The sequence below is a fragment of the Ictalurus furcatus genome, chromosome 9 (genome assembly GCF_023375685.1).
Source record: "Ictalurus furcatus strain D&B chromosome 9, Billie_1.0, whole genome shotgun sequence".
NCBI lineage: Eukaryota > Metazoa > Chordata > Actinopteri > Siluriformes > Ictaluridae > Ictalurus > Ictalurus furcatus.
Window position 1 is genome coordinate 15,047,713 of NC_071263.1, and position 15,447 is coordinate 15,063,159.

General features: G+C 40.8%; 2 protein-coding genes across 3 annotated transcripts; both read left to right on the top strand.

The window, feature by feature from the left end:
* Nucleotides 1-68: 68 nt before the first annotated feature.
* ap5m1 (adaptor related protein complex 5 subunit mu 1) lies at nucleotides 69-7,270 on the top strand. 2 transcript variants are annotated; one of them, XM_053632521.1, is made up of 9 exons: nucleotides 69-110; nucleotides 278-358; nucleotides 2,246-2,912; nucleotides 3,031-3,258; nucleotides 3,391-3,530; nucleotides 4,035-4,120; nucleotides 4,218-4,330; nucleotides 4,417-4,513; nucleotides 4,640-7,270. In XM_053632521.1, exons 2-9 carry the CDS (start codon nucleotides 291-293, stop codon nucleotides 4,720-4,722), a joined length of 1,482 nt encoding a protein of 493 aa, XP_053488496.1. In that variant the 5' UTR covers nucleotides 69-110; nucleotides 278-290; the 3' UTR covers nucleotides 4,723-7,270. The 2 variants fall into 2 exon arrangements, with proteins under 2 accessions (XP_053488496.1, XP_053488494.1); XM_053632519.1 differs by having other exon boundaries at nucleotides 94-358.
* Nucleotides 7,271-9,031: 1,761 nt separating this feature from the next.
* naa30 (N-alpha-acetyltransferase 30, NatC catalytic subunit) lies at nucleotides 9,032-14,862 on the top strand. The gene is made up of 4 exons (XM_053632522.1): nucleotides 9,032-10,386; nucleotides 11,831-11,954; nucleotides 12,277-12,332; nucleotides 12,550-14,862. The coding sequence occupies exons 1-4, from the start codon at nucleotides 9,565-9,567 to the stop codon at nucleotides 12,685-12,687; spliced, it is 1,140 nt and encodes a 379-aa protein (XP_053488497.1). The 5' UTR covers nucleotides 9,032-9,564; the 3' UTR covers nucleotides 12,688-14,862.
* The last annotated feature ends 585 nt before the right edge of the window (nucleotides 14,863-15,447 follow it).

Below are 15,447 nucleotides of genomic sequence, written 5' to 3' on the forward strand. Positions count from 1 at the left end.
CTGACCTGACATCAGCGTCCTAAAGGCCAGAAAACAAGCAGCCACGCCTCTATGTGTCACATGTTATTTCAAAACAGGAAGTAGAAACCAGAGTGAAATGTCAGTTCTTGGTGGGTTTCTTTTGTTGGTCACCTTCAACATTCACTTTGAATTTTTAAGACTTTGAAAGAAATACCTTTCATAGAATAAGAGAGTGAACTGGCTGTTAGGTTTATTGCACAGTTAGCTGTTATGCTAAGTCGGCTCGCTTTAAAATCTTCATTCTATGCAATTAAAGGAGCTGAGCCTCGATGAGTATCCGAGCGCTGTGGGTTATCACCCACGAAAAGGGTGAATCTGTAAAACTGCAATTTTCCAGGTAAGTAAGAGAAAGGTTTCTAGCATGCAACGCGTGCCAGTGTGATAGTGTTTTCTTGACAGTGGCGAATTGGCCAGGAGACTGCTCCACCCCACAACTGGCTCCCAGAAACTTTGGAATCGGGGAATGTTTGTTTTTGGTTCCTGAAATCACATCTTTTTAGTTCCGGTTTGGTTACAGAAGCAATCTTTGGCGGATATTATGGATAAGTTCCCAGAAGGTCAGTTTGTAGTAATAAAGAGTAATACCTAAACCCATCCTTTTGCCAGCGTTCTTTGTCAGTTGTCATAAAATAATGAGAGAGAACACTGAGAAAGTTCCCAGAAGCGTAGGATCTTTCTTTCTTTCTTATTTGTTTATTTTAACAAAAACATTATTATTGTGTTAGGGGAGAAACAAAATCATCTATAATACACTCATCTATAACATTAAAACCACTGACAGGTGATGTGAATAACACTGATTACCTTATTATAGCGGCATCTGTCAGGGGGTGGGATATATTAGGCAGAAAGTGAACAGTCAGTTCTCAAAGTTGATGTGTTGGAAGCAGGTAAAATGGGCAAGCATAAGGAGCTACGCAACTTGGACAAGTGCCAAATTGTGAGGTCTGGACGACTGGGTCAGAGCATGTCAAACAGCAGGTCTTGTGGGATGTTCTCGGTATGCACTGGTTAGTACCTCCTAAAACTGGTCTAAGGAAGGACAACCTGCGACATGGTCATGGACTCCCAAGACTTATTGATGCGCATGGGGAGTGAAGGTTAGCCGGTATGGCCTGATCCCACAGAAGAGCTACTGTAGCACAAATTGTTGAAAAAGTTAATGCTGGTTATGATAGAAAGGTGTCAGAACACACAGTGCATCACAGCTTGCTGTGTATGGGGATGCGTAGCTGTAGACTGGTCAGAGTGCCCATGCTGACCCCTGTCCACCGCCGAGAGCACCTATAATGGACAAGTGAGCATCAGAACTGGATCATGGAGCAATGGAAGAAGGTGGCCTGGTCTGATGAATTACATTTTCTTTTACATCATGTGGACAGAGTTACTTGGGGAAGAGATGGCACCAGAATGCACTATGGGAAGAAGGCAAGCCGGTGGAGGAAGTGTGATGCTCTGGGCAATGTTCTGCTGGGAAACCTTGGGTCCTGGCATTCATGTGGATATTACTTTGATACGTACCACCTACCTAAACATTGTTGCAGCCCAAGTACCCCCCTTCATGGCAACATTATTCCCTAATGGAAGTGGCCTCTTTCAGCAGGATAATGAACCCTGCCACAGTGCATAAATTGTTCAGGAATGGTTTGAGGAACATGACAAACAGTTCAAGGTGTTTACTTGGCCTCCAAATTCCCCAGATTTCAATCAGATCAAGTATCTGTAGGATGTGCTGGACAAATAAGTATGATCCATGGAGATCCCACCTCGCAACTTACAGGACTTAAAGGATCTGCTGCTAACATCTTTGTGCGAGATACCACAGCACACCTTCAGAGGTCTTGTGGAGTTCCTGCCTTGGCGGGTCAGAGCTGTTTTGGCGACTTACACAATATTAGACAGGAGGTTTTAATGTTATGGCTCATATATAAAATATAGGGGTGGAACCATCCAAATACAACACTAAAATGATTTTAAAATGAGCTACATATGATTCATTATATCTGCATAAATAGCTCTTTTAAATGTGTGATTTGATTTTTCTAGTTGGGGAGGCAATTAGGCTCATATGGTTTTTCACCCATGTGGCCATGCAACTGCTGCGGTCTTATCCTGTGAAATAGGATATGACATGGCTGATCTGTTTTCTACCTGACATTTGTCCCTAGTGGATGTCCTTGTCTTTTCATTTCACATTGTCATTTCACTGTGGTCTTTCTTTCAGGCGGTACCCCACAGTGGAGTTTCGTGCTAAAACCTTTGCTGGAGCTCACTATGTGTCTGTTCCTGAGGATTGTGACATAGCCCAGCTCTTACTGACTGAACTGGGCCTGGCAGACCCTGACAAGCCTTACATTGTTGCAAGGGATGACTGTTCCCGCGAGCAGCGATCTCCTGCACTGGAGCTTCGTGTTGGTAGCTCAGGTGGGAGAACCGTATGGCCAGTCCTAACCATCGTCCAGGGTGGACTAATCCTTGCCTGTCTCCCACTGATCGAAGTCCCACCTGATCCTCGACCTCCCCTTCCCAGCCTGGCTTCCATCTCTCAGGGCTTATCCCTGTTATCTAGCCTACAGGGCTTCCTTTGTGGCACAGGGGGTAAAGCCCCAGAGCCGGATGTGCTTGTCTCTCGCTTGGCAACCCTTCCTTCAGTACTGATGCAGGTTTGTCCATTAGGGACCCCCCTGGACACTCTTCCTCAGTCTGGGATGCTGCCTGCAGCTTTGGCTCCAGGCCCTGGTGGTGCTCAGAAACAGCCTGCGTGGAAAACAGGGGTTCATAGAGGGAGAGCAGTGGTAAGCGTGGCCCTCACAGAGATGGTGAGGTCCATGCAGTATGGAAACCAGAGCAAACAGGATCTGTGGGATGTGCATGGGACAGTAACATGCAAAGTGAGTATAACCTCCTGTTTGTATGTATATGGATATGTAAATAAGTGCGCCATTATAAATCATATTGCTGTAGCGCTTAACCAAGATCTTGCCTTCTTTTCATCTGTTGTGCTGGTAGTGTGAAGTGGAGGGTGTTCTGCCCAATGTCACGGTCACCCTCACGCTGCCGCCCAATGGCTCACCACTGCAGGATATCCTAGTGCACCCCTGCGTGACGTCGCTAGATTCCAGTATTCTTACAGCTAGTAGTGTGGAGGACAACGATGGCTCGGCCTTTTCAGGGCCATACAAATTTCCTTTCTCTCCACCTTTGGAGCCTTTCCGACTCTGTAGTTATACCTCCCAGGTAGACTGGTACATTTAGTGGTTACATGTGTTAATGACTGCTTTATAGAATGAATTCTTTATTACATCATATTGAAGGCAGCATCCTCAATAGTACACACTAATTATATCATTAATTGACTTTTATAACCAGGTACCTGTGCCGCCTATTCTTGGTTCCTACCATCTGAAGTCGGACAACAACCAACTCAAGCTCAACGTAGTCCTCAAACTCCACGAGAGTATCAGAAACAGCTTTGAATACTGTGAAGCACATCTGCCATTTTTCAACAGGTGATTCGGTTCACACACGCGTGGCATATTCAACATTCATTCATCTTCAGTAAACTCTTTGTCCTGGTCAGGTTCATGGAGGATTCAGAGCCTATCATGGGAACACTAGGCATGCAGCAGGATCAAAACAGGGATCCTGGAGTTGCTACCAAGCGTCATGTCTTAACTCCTTTTCGTAAGAGTTTGTGAAATTGTGAAGTTGAGATGAGATGGTAGCTTGGTTTTAAGAATAGCAGCTACATTATGAAGGGTGGTATAGCAGGTAGTCTTGCCATCTCACAGCTCCATGGTCCAGGGTTTGATCCTGAGCTCTGGTTCGGTTCTTCCTCTGTCTGCTTGGGCTTATTAGGATCATTAGGATAATGCGGTTACTGAAGATGAGTAAATGGAGTTTTTCTAATAGTGGTAAAACATAAATGCCATTTGGGGCACATAACTGTAGTTTTGGGCTTATCAGTTGACCTTGTAAATGAGACTGAATATTGTTATGATGGGCCTTTACAGAAACCTAATGGGCAACGTGGATATAAAAGTGACCTCAGGACAGTTAGAAGTTTCTAAAGAGAAGAATCTGATCGTTTGGTTTCTTGGTAAGTTTACACCTAGCATAATTGTATGTATTATGTAGGAATGACTACCAAAAGTATCACTTTTTTTTTTTTTTTTTTTTCTATTGCTCCGTACCAGGTCAGAAATTTCCAAAGTCACGAGAGGTAACTCTTGAAGGTACGATTCATTTCTCAGGGCATCTTGCTGGACCATCAGACCCTATGTGTACAGATATCACTGCATATATGAAAGTAAGTGTAAATTCTACTTACCAGTCTGCTCTTTCTAGAGCTGGAGGTTGAAACACTTCATCTTTAGTGTTTGTACTGTTTTTCAGCTTTACTTCCGAGTTCCTGATTTGACTTTATCTGGATGCTGTGTGGACCAACACTCTGTACAAGTGTATTCCTCAACAAAGCCACGTATCATCACAAGTGAGTGTTTTATTGAATTGCGATAGAATACGGTGATAGAATCATGTGTAATATGAGACATGAACATAATATGTTTATACTGAACATGACGGTAATGTAGACTTAATAACTCTGTATTTCCCAAAGCACGAGAACTGTTGTCCTCTGAATACTACATCTGGAACTCCACTGGAGATACCCCTGTGTCTTCTGGACCTGTGATACTGTAGCAAAATGATTAAGTACAGCACAGAGACCTTAATAGCTGATAAAACACCATGCTTGATCTTTTAAATGAATTAACTCTGGACAAATGAGTGACTTTATGTCACTAAATAGACTGTGGCTGAAGAGGTAAAGCTACTTTTGATATGAACTCTAAGCGTAAGAGATGTGCAGTAGGCTGGGTAGCGTCGACCTACTCAAGGAGAGCCAACCTTCTGCAGGTATTTGTTCCAATTTAATCCAAATCGACATGCCAACCCTCTGTATTTGTCACATTAGCTGCCTTCATTGTTTAAAGATTAAGTCAATTGGTAAGTTTTTTTCAGAGAGTAAAAATTGTGCAATAAATCAAAAGTTTAAATAAGGCACTGACTGAAGTAAAATATAAACTTTTTACACAGTTCTTGGGAGGTTTTTTTTTGTGTCTTTTTTTATTTGCATATTGATGTGTTTCTTTAAATTCAATTAATTGCTCCTTAATTTTGCTTTGTCCCAGTTAGCTTTTGGACAGAGTCTGTAAGGGGACTCCTTGAGGGTCTCTGCCACCCCCCACACAAACACACAATGAGGCTTAGACCTTGTCTGGGTTTACTGGTGCTGAAATGAGACTGACTGTCTGACAGAAAGACTGGGAACTGAGATAGAAGACTAAAGTGGTCTTCAGCAAGGGAGTTAATTACTCCACAGTGGCCCACTCCAGCTTGTCTCTGCCTCTATTTCCTCTACAAGAAAAAGTCCTTAACAGAGCCTTCATATAATAATTAATCAGTGTCCAACATGCAAGCTTATAAACCTACTATTTCTGGTCATGAATGATGACCAGAAATATAATATTCCTATTTACTTTACTGTTACAGCTACATTCCTGCTGGTTGCCCTTATACTGAGGTCTCAGTCTGCTTGGTTTTGAGGTAATAATAATAACAACAATATACAATAAATATATTGTACCATGGGCCACTGCAGTTTATAACACACTTCAGTTCAATTTTATTTTATACTGTAGCACTTTTAGCAATCCACGAAGCAGCTTTACAGAAATTTGGATGTAGGTTTAGATATCTAATGAGCAAGCCAGAGATGACGGTAGCAAAGAGGACATGGGGAAGAATCCTTGAGACGAACAAATCTGTTGACAAAGATGAGATTATAGATTGAGGGAGCAAGGGAGAGTCTTTGGCTTAAAGGCTGCACTTTACTGACCGCCTTTTTCTTGTTTAACATGGCATTTTGATGCACTAGTACTCCGTTTTATTCTTGCTTCCTTTCTTCAGAACACAGAAGTTCACCTCCATAACTGTTCAGATTACAGTATTCAGTAAACCGAACTGTCTTTCTAATCTGAGTCTTGCACATTTCCCCCCTCAACGGTTTTAACTGTTTAGTATATAATTACATCAGAAATATTTATATAACAGTTTGCTTAAGGGTGCATTTCCCCCATTTTCCTCGATTTTTATGCCTGTGCCACTAAATGGTAGAGGCATTAGGTTTTCCGTTCCTGTCTGTCCAAGATTCTTGTTAACATGATATCTCAAGAACGTGCGGTTAAATGTTTGAAGGATTTACCGTCCCCTCTGAAAGTATTGGAACAGCAGGGCCAATTCTGCAGTTATTATTGCAAGGGATATACAATCGAATATTAAGTGTTATTTACTTTAGTTTAAAACTATCTGTTCCTATACTTTTGCTTACTTAAAAATTGAGTGGTCTGCCACCAAAGGTGCCACGTTTTGTGTTTAACACATCTAGATGTAAACATGAGAAAATGAAAGCTGAAAATCTCATCTATTTGTTCATGTTCATCTTTTGATCTCAAACCTAAATGTCTTCCATGTATAGTGCAAACAATAGAATTGGCCTTGCTGTCCCAGTTCTTTCAGAGATATCGTTGTAATCAGTAGCTGAACTGATTAGATTTTGGAATTGATCCAAACAGGGTCAAGGTCACAGTGAGGTCATCCATCCATCCATCCATCTTCTATACCGCTTAACCTTTTCAGGGTCACAGGGAACCTGGAGCCTATCCCGGGGAGCATTGGGCACAAGGCGGGGTACACCCTGGACAGGGTGCCAATCCATCGCAGGGCAACACTCACATACACATTCACACACCCATTCATACACTACGGACACTTTGGACATGCCAATCAGCCTACCATGCATGTCTTTGGACTGGGGGAGGAAACCGGAGTACCCGGAGGAAACCCCCACAGCACGGGGAGAACATGCAAACTCCGCACACACAGAGCCACGGTGGGAATCGAACCCCCGACCCTGGAGGTGTGAGGCGAACGTGCTAACCAATAAGCCACTGTGCAACAGTAAGGTCAAATGTATGAAATAGCTTTTCTTCAATAGCTTTCTTCCTGCTTGAAAAAGAAAAATATATTTTAAGCATATCGCTGGCATACAGATTAGTAACAAGAAGAACTAGACTTGTTGGCAGTGGTGGCATCCCCATCAATACTGTTGGAATTGAGTTCTACAGGATAATTATATTTTCCCTCATTCTTTGTTTATGATATCGATCACTTTGTGAATAATCTTACCTTAATTGATTCAGCATGTTGAAAAATCAAGTTATTTTGTAGGGTTGCCTAATATTAAAAATCAGCTGTGCTGCTGAGTTTATGTTGGTTTCAATATTTCTTTATTGCTTCTATTTTGTGCCTAAATTAACTAAATAATAGTGATTAAACAGTTATGATGTCAATATTAAGCACATGCATTGCTGCTATTGGGTAAGCACTATTGTTATGATTAAAGTTGCACTACTATCTCTCACCTCTTGTTGCGGTAAAGCTTATGCCACTTACTAAGTTTCAGATGCATCTGTCATAGAAACAGCAAACTGTAGGTTATATTTGTCACATGGGTTTAGTGTTGATGTATGATATACAGTACAAGTTAAAGGTTTGGACAGACTACACTGAATATGTATTTCTTTTGTTTTAAAGGATCATGAACCCCCCCTCTTTCAGCTCAAGTCTACCTCATAATCTTTTTGAAAAATGCAACTTAAATGGGTGTAGATGGCTATGAGAAGAAGGGAGGGCGGTGGGCATGGCAGGGCAAGGCAGGGGAGGAAGAGGGTTGGGATGCTGTCATGAATAATTAATAGACAGCTTCTCATAGGATAAGAACATGCAGTCATGCAGTCTCATGAATAATTATGAGACACCAATGCGTCATCGAAGTACTATATTACATTGCCACGTCACTGCCTGTGACGTCGATGCGATGTAGATTTCAAACCCGGAAGACGAAAATAGTGGGGAAAAAGCTCAGAATTAAACGGCTTTCTGCTACAATTAAAATTAACAGATGCTAGCATTGTCTTTTATGATGTGCGACACAAACACCTCTGTTAAAATCTCAGAAAATGTAGTGTTTCATGACTCTTTAAAGACCTTTTTATAAAGGCTTAATGTTATTTGTGAACATAATGCTGATGTAGATATTTATATTTAATAACTAGCTTTACTAGATGACTAGTGGTGTGGGGCACAGTGGCTTAGTGTTTAGCGTGTTTGTCTCAACCTCCACAATTGGTGGTTCGAATCCCACCTCTGCCTTTGTGTACGTGGAGTTTGCATGTTCTTCTCATGCTTTGGGGGTTTCCTCCGGGTACTCTGGTTTCCTCTTCCAGTCGAAAGACATGCGTTGTAGACTAATTGGCATTTCCAAATTTTCAACGGTGTGTGCACTTGTGCCCTGCGTTGGGTTGCCACCCCACCTTGTGCCCTGAGTTCACTGGTATAGGCTCCAGGTTCCCCCATGACTCACTGTAGAATAAGCAGTACAGAAAATGGGTGGATGGAGATAATTAATGGTTGGCCTACTTGGGAATTTGGGAAGAAAAGCCTCCTGTGTAAGCTTCATCAGGAATAATGTATAATTTATATATAATATATATAAAGTACATAAAATAGTTTTATTGATTTGACACTTGGCCAGTGCATAATTCCTTATGGGTAAATTCAGTGTTAATGCTTTCAATGTTATTATAAAATAGTAGGAAATGGGAAAAAAAAAAAAAAAAATCAGGAGGGGGAAAAAACCATCTAGGAACAGGTAGGCTAGTGAACATTTTTGAAAACTTTAATAATGAAAGATAAATAGTAGACAAAAGTTGTAGATTGTGGATATGATGGTTAAATATTTAGATAGTTAAAATATTTAAATGACAATATTTGTTATCTGTCTCTTATGCTGGTTTTACTGCTATTTCTAGTTTTCTAACAGCTTTTATTTGATTTATATCAATTCGCACATAAGGCACAGCCCTAACTTTTTATTTTATTTTATTATTATTCATTTGCAGTGTTCTGAAACTTGCAGTAGTAAAAACTTCTCACAGGGTACTGGGTCTGCTAAATATTTTAATATATTGGTCCATCTAGTGGCTGTTTTTGGAAATTCCATAAGACGGTAAAAAATTATTTTGACTAACACGAACTTGTTAAGCCTATGTGCTTAGTTTTAGTTTAAATCAGGTAATAAATACAATATCACTCCAAAGTGACTGACGGGTTTTGAGTGGAATTTCCTTTTTTGTGTGAATTCTTCCTTGTACGCCTGTACTTCATTTCCCAGCATCCTGTATGTGTCGCAAATTGCCAAACCTGCTTTGCGATAGCTGATAGGCCAGCTAGTGTGAAGTGACTTGAGTAATGGCTAGAGGGGACACGAGATAGCAAACGAGCTTAGAATTATTCGCTTATTTTTTTTTATTATTTTACCGATACCGGAAGTTCGGCGGGTATTTGTTTTACTCGGCATTTAGCTCGAGGGCTCGGTTTGGGCTCGCTTCTTTTGTTTACATCCATACTGCATGCAGTGGAATGGCTGAAGTGCCGCCTGGGCCTAACACACTGCCTGCGTCCTCGGCCGAAATTATATCGCTGCCCGTGGATGGCTGCTCGTTCCTGGGGAACAATGAGAAATTGGACCGTGGCCGAGGAGATGTTCTAGCTCCGGGGACAGAGGCGCAACAAGCCACTGAGCCCAAAGGGATAGTTAAATTGAGCCAGAACAGCGTTCATCACCTTAACTCGCCTGCTCAGCTGCATTCTTTACCGGCCCAGCTCAACGGCATCGCTAGCCATCCGGAGCACGACGAGCACCGCGGCCATAAAATCGCTCAAAACCACGTCCAGCACCGAGCGCACCGAGCGACCGACTGTCAGTGCACTGCCTCGGGTTATGTGGACAGTATTGACGGGCGGGGAAGCAGGAAATTAGCGTGTAACAACCGCGGCAACTCGTTACCCAGTAACGGAGTCGACTTCCCCGATCCCGCGGCCATAACCGAGCTCGGCTCTTCGGATCAGCTGGAGAGAGAGAGTACGTGTCTGAAAGCCGAGCTCGGCAGGACTGTGTGTCGCTCCGAGTGTAACGATAATGTGCAGAAAGCAGCGGGGGACAGAGAGCGAGGCCTGGGGCCGCAGGGATCTGGAGCTGAGGAGGCACCACTAGAAGATCAGATAGCAAAGCTGTCAGTGAGCACACAGGCATTGGATCACAGCCCCATCACTTATGTGAGATACGAGTCCGAGCTGCAGATGCCGGATATAATCAGGCTCATAACTAAAGACTTGTCCGAGCCTTACTCTATTTACACCTATAGGTACTTCATTCACAACTGGCCCCAGCTCTGCTTTCTGGTATGTATTTATGTAGTTATACTGCCTACTATGGGTGGGCGAGATGGCCAAGAAATAAATAAATAAATAAATAAATGACTTGATCTATATGTTAACAAACTGCCAGCCAAACTAGCAGAGTCCCGGATAAAAAGTTAAGTTTTTCAAAAATCTGTGTTTTTTTTTTTTGTGTAAGTCTGGAGAAGTGTTGAATTTAAACACCTTAATGTCTTCCTAATGTTTTTGAAACTCTTGATACTTTTTGACATTTCTTTTTTTTTTTTACTGGAGGCATCTGAAACCCTTTTCCTAATAAAAACACTATACCTTGTTGTAATAAAGACAGGAGGAAAAAATGCATCAATCCAGAATGGTAGATTGGGTTAGCAGTAGTGAAATAACAACTGATCTTTCGAGAATTTGAACCATATGAGCAAAGCGTTAGAGCTTGGTGAATGATCTGGCAACCAAATATTAAAATTTGATCTTATTGTAATAGACTTTGCTAATGACCAGTTTAGACCACTGTCATCTTTGGATGGAATAAACATGGCAACTTGCATTCATGCAAAACAAAGTTGAAAATATTTGGTTATTTTTTTTAAGCAATTATCCGTCAGGGTTTAAATCCAAATTGTTTTTGCTTGATTTTTGTATTTAGCATTTATTATAATCTGCTTGGATAAGTAATTAAATGTAAGTAGATGAACATCACGTATGGTTTAATAAATAACACATTTGTGGAGGGTCCCCCCCCCCCTTTATTGCCTTATATTCACCTCAACACTACTTCAGTGTAAAACTGTTTAAGACATACGAAACGAAAGGACACATTAGGGATGGGCGATATGTTCTCGTTTGCAATATACCGGTAGAAATTCTCCCCACGATAAAAATGAGTCTTCCCGCGATAATAATGATAAAGCCTAGTTGATGACGTATTTCTGTGTGCGACGGCCTGCGACCCAATCGCAGCTCACGTGCAGCGTGAAAACAAGTACTGTACAGCGGAAGGCGGACGTGACGCTGAGGAGGAGGAGCTACCTCTACAATCTGGAACTGGTTTGGTTACAGAAAATCTGTTTTACTTTTAGATCAATGTTTGTGTTTCTGAGGCTCTGAAGATCACAGCTATCACTTGTAACCAAAAACAGTGGTGTACGGTAATATATTTATATCGTCACTGATATCGTTATCGCAATAAATACCAGAAAATATCGTGATACAGTTTTAAGTCCATATCGCCCATCTCTAGGACACATAAAAATGACTGGATGTTGAAATATAATGTCTTTTCAGTCGGGCTATGTAAAAATGATGCATTGTTATAATGTTAGTTATATTGCTATAATGTATTAAGCAGGTAATAATTTATTGTTTAGAAGTACTTTTTTGGCTTCTTTTTTTTCCCCCTCCAATACACACCCCTTCCAAGAAGTGATTTTAATGCTGTATTGTATTATAGGCAATGGTGGAGAAAAACTGTGTTGGTGCCATTGTATGCAAGTTGGACATGCACAAGAAGATGTTCAGGCGGGGATACATTGCCATGCTCGCTGTGGACTCCAAATTTCGCAGGAAAGGCATCGGTATGTGTGTTTCGTGCATGTTCATGTTTAGCCTGGCCAATAAAACTATTTTTTTAATGAGTCTTTCAAGTTTTAGGAGTTCCTTGAATGACTTTACCTGCCAAGTTTACTTATTGAAGCACAAAGTTGTGAGGGTTGACTGGATTACATGCAGTTCTTTTGTGATGCGTTGGTAAAATAATGGAAAATGAATCAAAATATGAAAATATTAAGGGAGGGTGATTATCTGTCAGGAAGTCTGGAGGCTCATTATGGAATCAATCAAAGTCAATCAGAGTTGAATGGATATTAATATTAAGTAATCTTTCTGTTGTCATTTCAGGTACAAACCTTGTTAAAAAGGCCATCTATGCCATGGTGGAAGGGGACTGTGATGAGGTAAGAGACAGTCTGGCTCTGAACTGATAGCTCTACACATCAAGGTATTCATCTTTGATATCGGCTGTACATACTAGTGCACAAATCCCTGTAGGTGATGCCTACTACTGTTGCTCCTTTTGCACTGAAGATCCTATTACCATCTTCAGTTCTGATGAAACAAGCATGATTGCTCCTAAATGGAACGGTCCGCATGTTTCTTTGCTGTGTTGTGCAGGTGGTGCTGGAGACCGAAATCACCAACAAATCAGCCCTGAAACTTTATGAGAATCTGGGCTTTGTCAGGGACAAGCGGCTGTTCAGATACTATTTAAATGGAGTGGACGCTCTCCGGCTCAAGCTGTGGCTACGCTGAGTTCTCCTGTGACGTCCCGGACTGTCCTTCAATTCCTCTGTCCTCCTGTCCCTGTGTCCAAGTGAGTACGGAGAGTTGGCCTCCAGCAAGCCACAAATGGGAGGCAGCCGCATGAAAAACGAGCAAAATGTAATAAAGAGTTTTACGTACCTTTCTTCGTGCAAGAGAAGTTATTGCAAAAAAAAAAAAAAAAAAAAAATTGGGGGTGCTAATATTTAAAACAGTCGCTGACTCCGAAGAGGAAAAGTTTCTGGATTTCGCTGTTGTCCAAAAGCCCGATTGCAGGTCGTTGTGTGAATGCAGGACATTAACATCACCTCTAGGAGTCGTGTCGAACTGGTTCAGGCTAAACGAAAACAAACAAGGCATCACCCTCTATTCTTTTATTTTTTATGAGTAATTGTAACTGAGGGATGGAAAATAAACTTCTACAGTCAAAACAAATTAAACATGTGGAAAAAAAAAATAGAAGCTACACTAACGAATCTGATTTTTCTTTTTTCCCTTTTCTTTTTGTTTTCTTCAGAAGAGGGTTGATGGGGATGTTCTGATTGTGATACAGGCCAAAGCATTGGCGTGCGTGCGTGCGTGTGTGTGTGGGGTAGGGGGCTATTCTTTTTATGTGTGTATTTTATTCCCTATATTTGAACAGACCAAGCTCTTTTCATTGTAGGAATACAGCTGCTTAAGCCAGATATGCACTTCTTGCTAAAGGAAGACACCACATTGCACTCAGAGATATTGTCCATACATACAAACAAAGCTATTGAATTGCTAAAGCAGGCAAATTCTATTTGTTGTTACCAGAAATCACTGTCTGCACATAAATTGTGCCAGTATAAACCTTTTCACCTATTTATCCTACTTTCTTTAGCGTGAGGACACACAACTACAGGCCGGCACAGTTTGTTGATTTTTTAGCTACTAAAACTAGTAACTGGTTGGATCCGATGTTCTTGAGAAGGGAAATCACCAAACTGTACACATCACCTGATCTAGAATGTGCTGCCATTTTTAAGCATTTGTTGTTGTGTTTTTTTTTTGTTTTTTTTTTGGGCTTGTTTTGTTTTTAAAATGTTGTGCTGGTTTGTTGATACAGTTGCATTCATTTTGTCGCATATACACCGTTCAGCCCCACAAACATGTAACATGATCCATCCATCTTCATAAAATGACAAGGTGTTTTAACATAAATGAAAATGAATCACTGATAGAAATTCCCTTCATATAACGAATGACTTCAGACTGATTTACAAACACACCGATGCACTTTTACAAAATGTACCCATCTTAAACAGATATCTGTCCAAAGTGTTCTGCAGTTACCAGATTCAAAAATGATGTATGATAATGCATAACATACTGACTGCCAAAGGTGCGATTTATCAGCACTAGTCAACAGTTAATTCATAATGAATGCCTTCTACTCAAATATGCCATATGTTCGAATAAATAAATAAAATAAAATAAAATAAAATAACAACCTCCTCATTGCATGCACAGTCTCCTGTGCTGTCCAGCACTGCTTTAGTTTAGCAGCAGGGGGCAACGTATAAGTATGAGCAGCTCATCACTCTGTATTAGCAACCACTTATGCTGAGGAGGATATGCAACAATTTACATTGTTAAGAAAGTTGTTTCAGAGTGTGTGCTGTATAGTGTGTTGATTTTTATGTGGTGTTAGAACGAGTGTCCGATTAAGAGTGTAGATGAGCATAGACCCCACATTGCAAGGTTCATTTGTTTTTGTTTTTTGGCTTTGTTTTTTTGTGTGTGTGTTTTTCCCCCTTATAAATACTGATCTGCCTTCTCTTCAAATCGTGGCTGATGATATGCTTTGCTGTTTTTTTTTTCTTCTTGGAAATCATGCAAATTTTTGGTGGGGGAAATGTGATTTTGTTTTTGTACAGAGGTACAACAGTATTGCTCAGATGGACATTTTGGAAAATGAATATTTTGCTGAAGAACTGAATTGTGCATTTGTATTGTGTGAACTCCAATTGCATAAGAAATGTAATGCTTATACTAAACCTTAATTCATTGCTAGGTATATCGGACACAGCCAGACGCTGTATACCCTCAAAACAATCAGGCTCAGGTGTCCAGTTCTCCTTTTGGTCTTTTTTTTTTTCCTCCTCTTTCTCTCGACAAGAGCTCTTGTAAAGGACCCCATTCTTATTAAAAATCATGATACACTTCAGAGGGAGTTTGTTTATGTGAAGGGTTGAGCTCCTTCAGGACGTGAATAGCTGTTGAGAGATGGAAATGTGAGCTGTTATTGTGCAAATGCCCCCTCTTGTCATTGACCACTGTTGACAGATATGCCTCCAAATAAATAACTCTAACTCTTTTGGCCTAATTTGTGCTAGGTACAAATTAAAAAATCTGAATAGACAAATTTGGTAGCTGGGCAGTTCTATATACGTTAGTCCATATTTTCTTACTAGGTTAATCAGTGCTGTATGAGATGAGGAGCATACACACTTCTAAAACAGTTTAAAATAATTGTGCTTTTCAGTTGCATTGTTACTTAATAATTCCATTAACTTATGTTTGTCTTTGCTACAGGTTCATTTACAAAAACCCAACAGCTTTTTAAGTACCAGCTGGCAGGTCCTAGCTGCATAAGACACCATTCTGATTAGTAAAAGTAGACCGGATCCTGATGTGTGGTTTCGTCATGTTTTGATCAGCGAGTGATCAGTGGGTCCGCTCTCCATAATAAACATGGTTCCTAGTTTCTTCTGATTAAAAAAAAAA

What these genes read in the sequence shown, in the direction of transcription:
- naa30 (XM_053632522.1), top strand. Translation starts at nt 9,565, where the DNA reads ATGGCTGAAGTGCCGCCTGGGCCTAACACACTGCCTGCGTCCTCGGCC. An exon ending in ATTTCGCAGGAAAGGCATCG is followed by an intron (nt 11,955 to 12,276) that starts GTATGTGTGTTT and finishes TTGTCATTTCAG; the next exon opens with GTACAAACCTTGTTAAAAAG. An exon ending in TGGAAGGGGACTGTGATGAG is followed by an intron (nt 12,333 to 12,549) that starts GTAAGAGACAGT and finishes TGTGTTGTGCAG; the next exon opens with GTGGTGCTGGAGACCGAAAT.
- ap5m1 (XM_053632521.1), top strand. Translation starts at nt 291, where the DNA reads ATGAGTATCCGAGCGCTGTGGGTTATCACCCACGAAAAGGGTGAATCT. An exon ending in GTAAAACTGCAATTTTCCAG is followed by an intron (nt 359 to 2,245) that starts GTAAGTAAGAGA and finishes TCTTTCTTTCAG; the next exon opens with GCGGTACCCCACAGTGGAGT. An exon ending in ATGGGACAGTAACATGCAAA is followed by an intron (nt 2,913 to 3,030) that starts GTGAGTATAACC and finishes TTGTGCTGGTAG; the next exon opens with TGTGAAGTGGAGGGTGTTCT.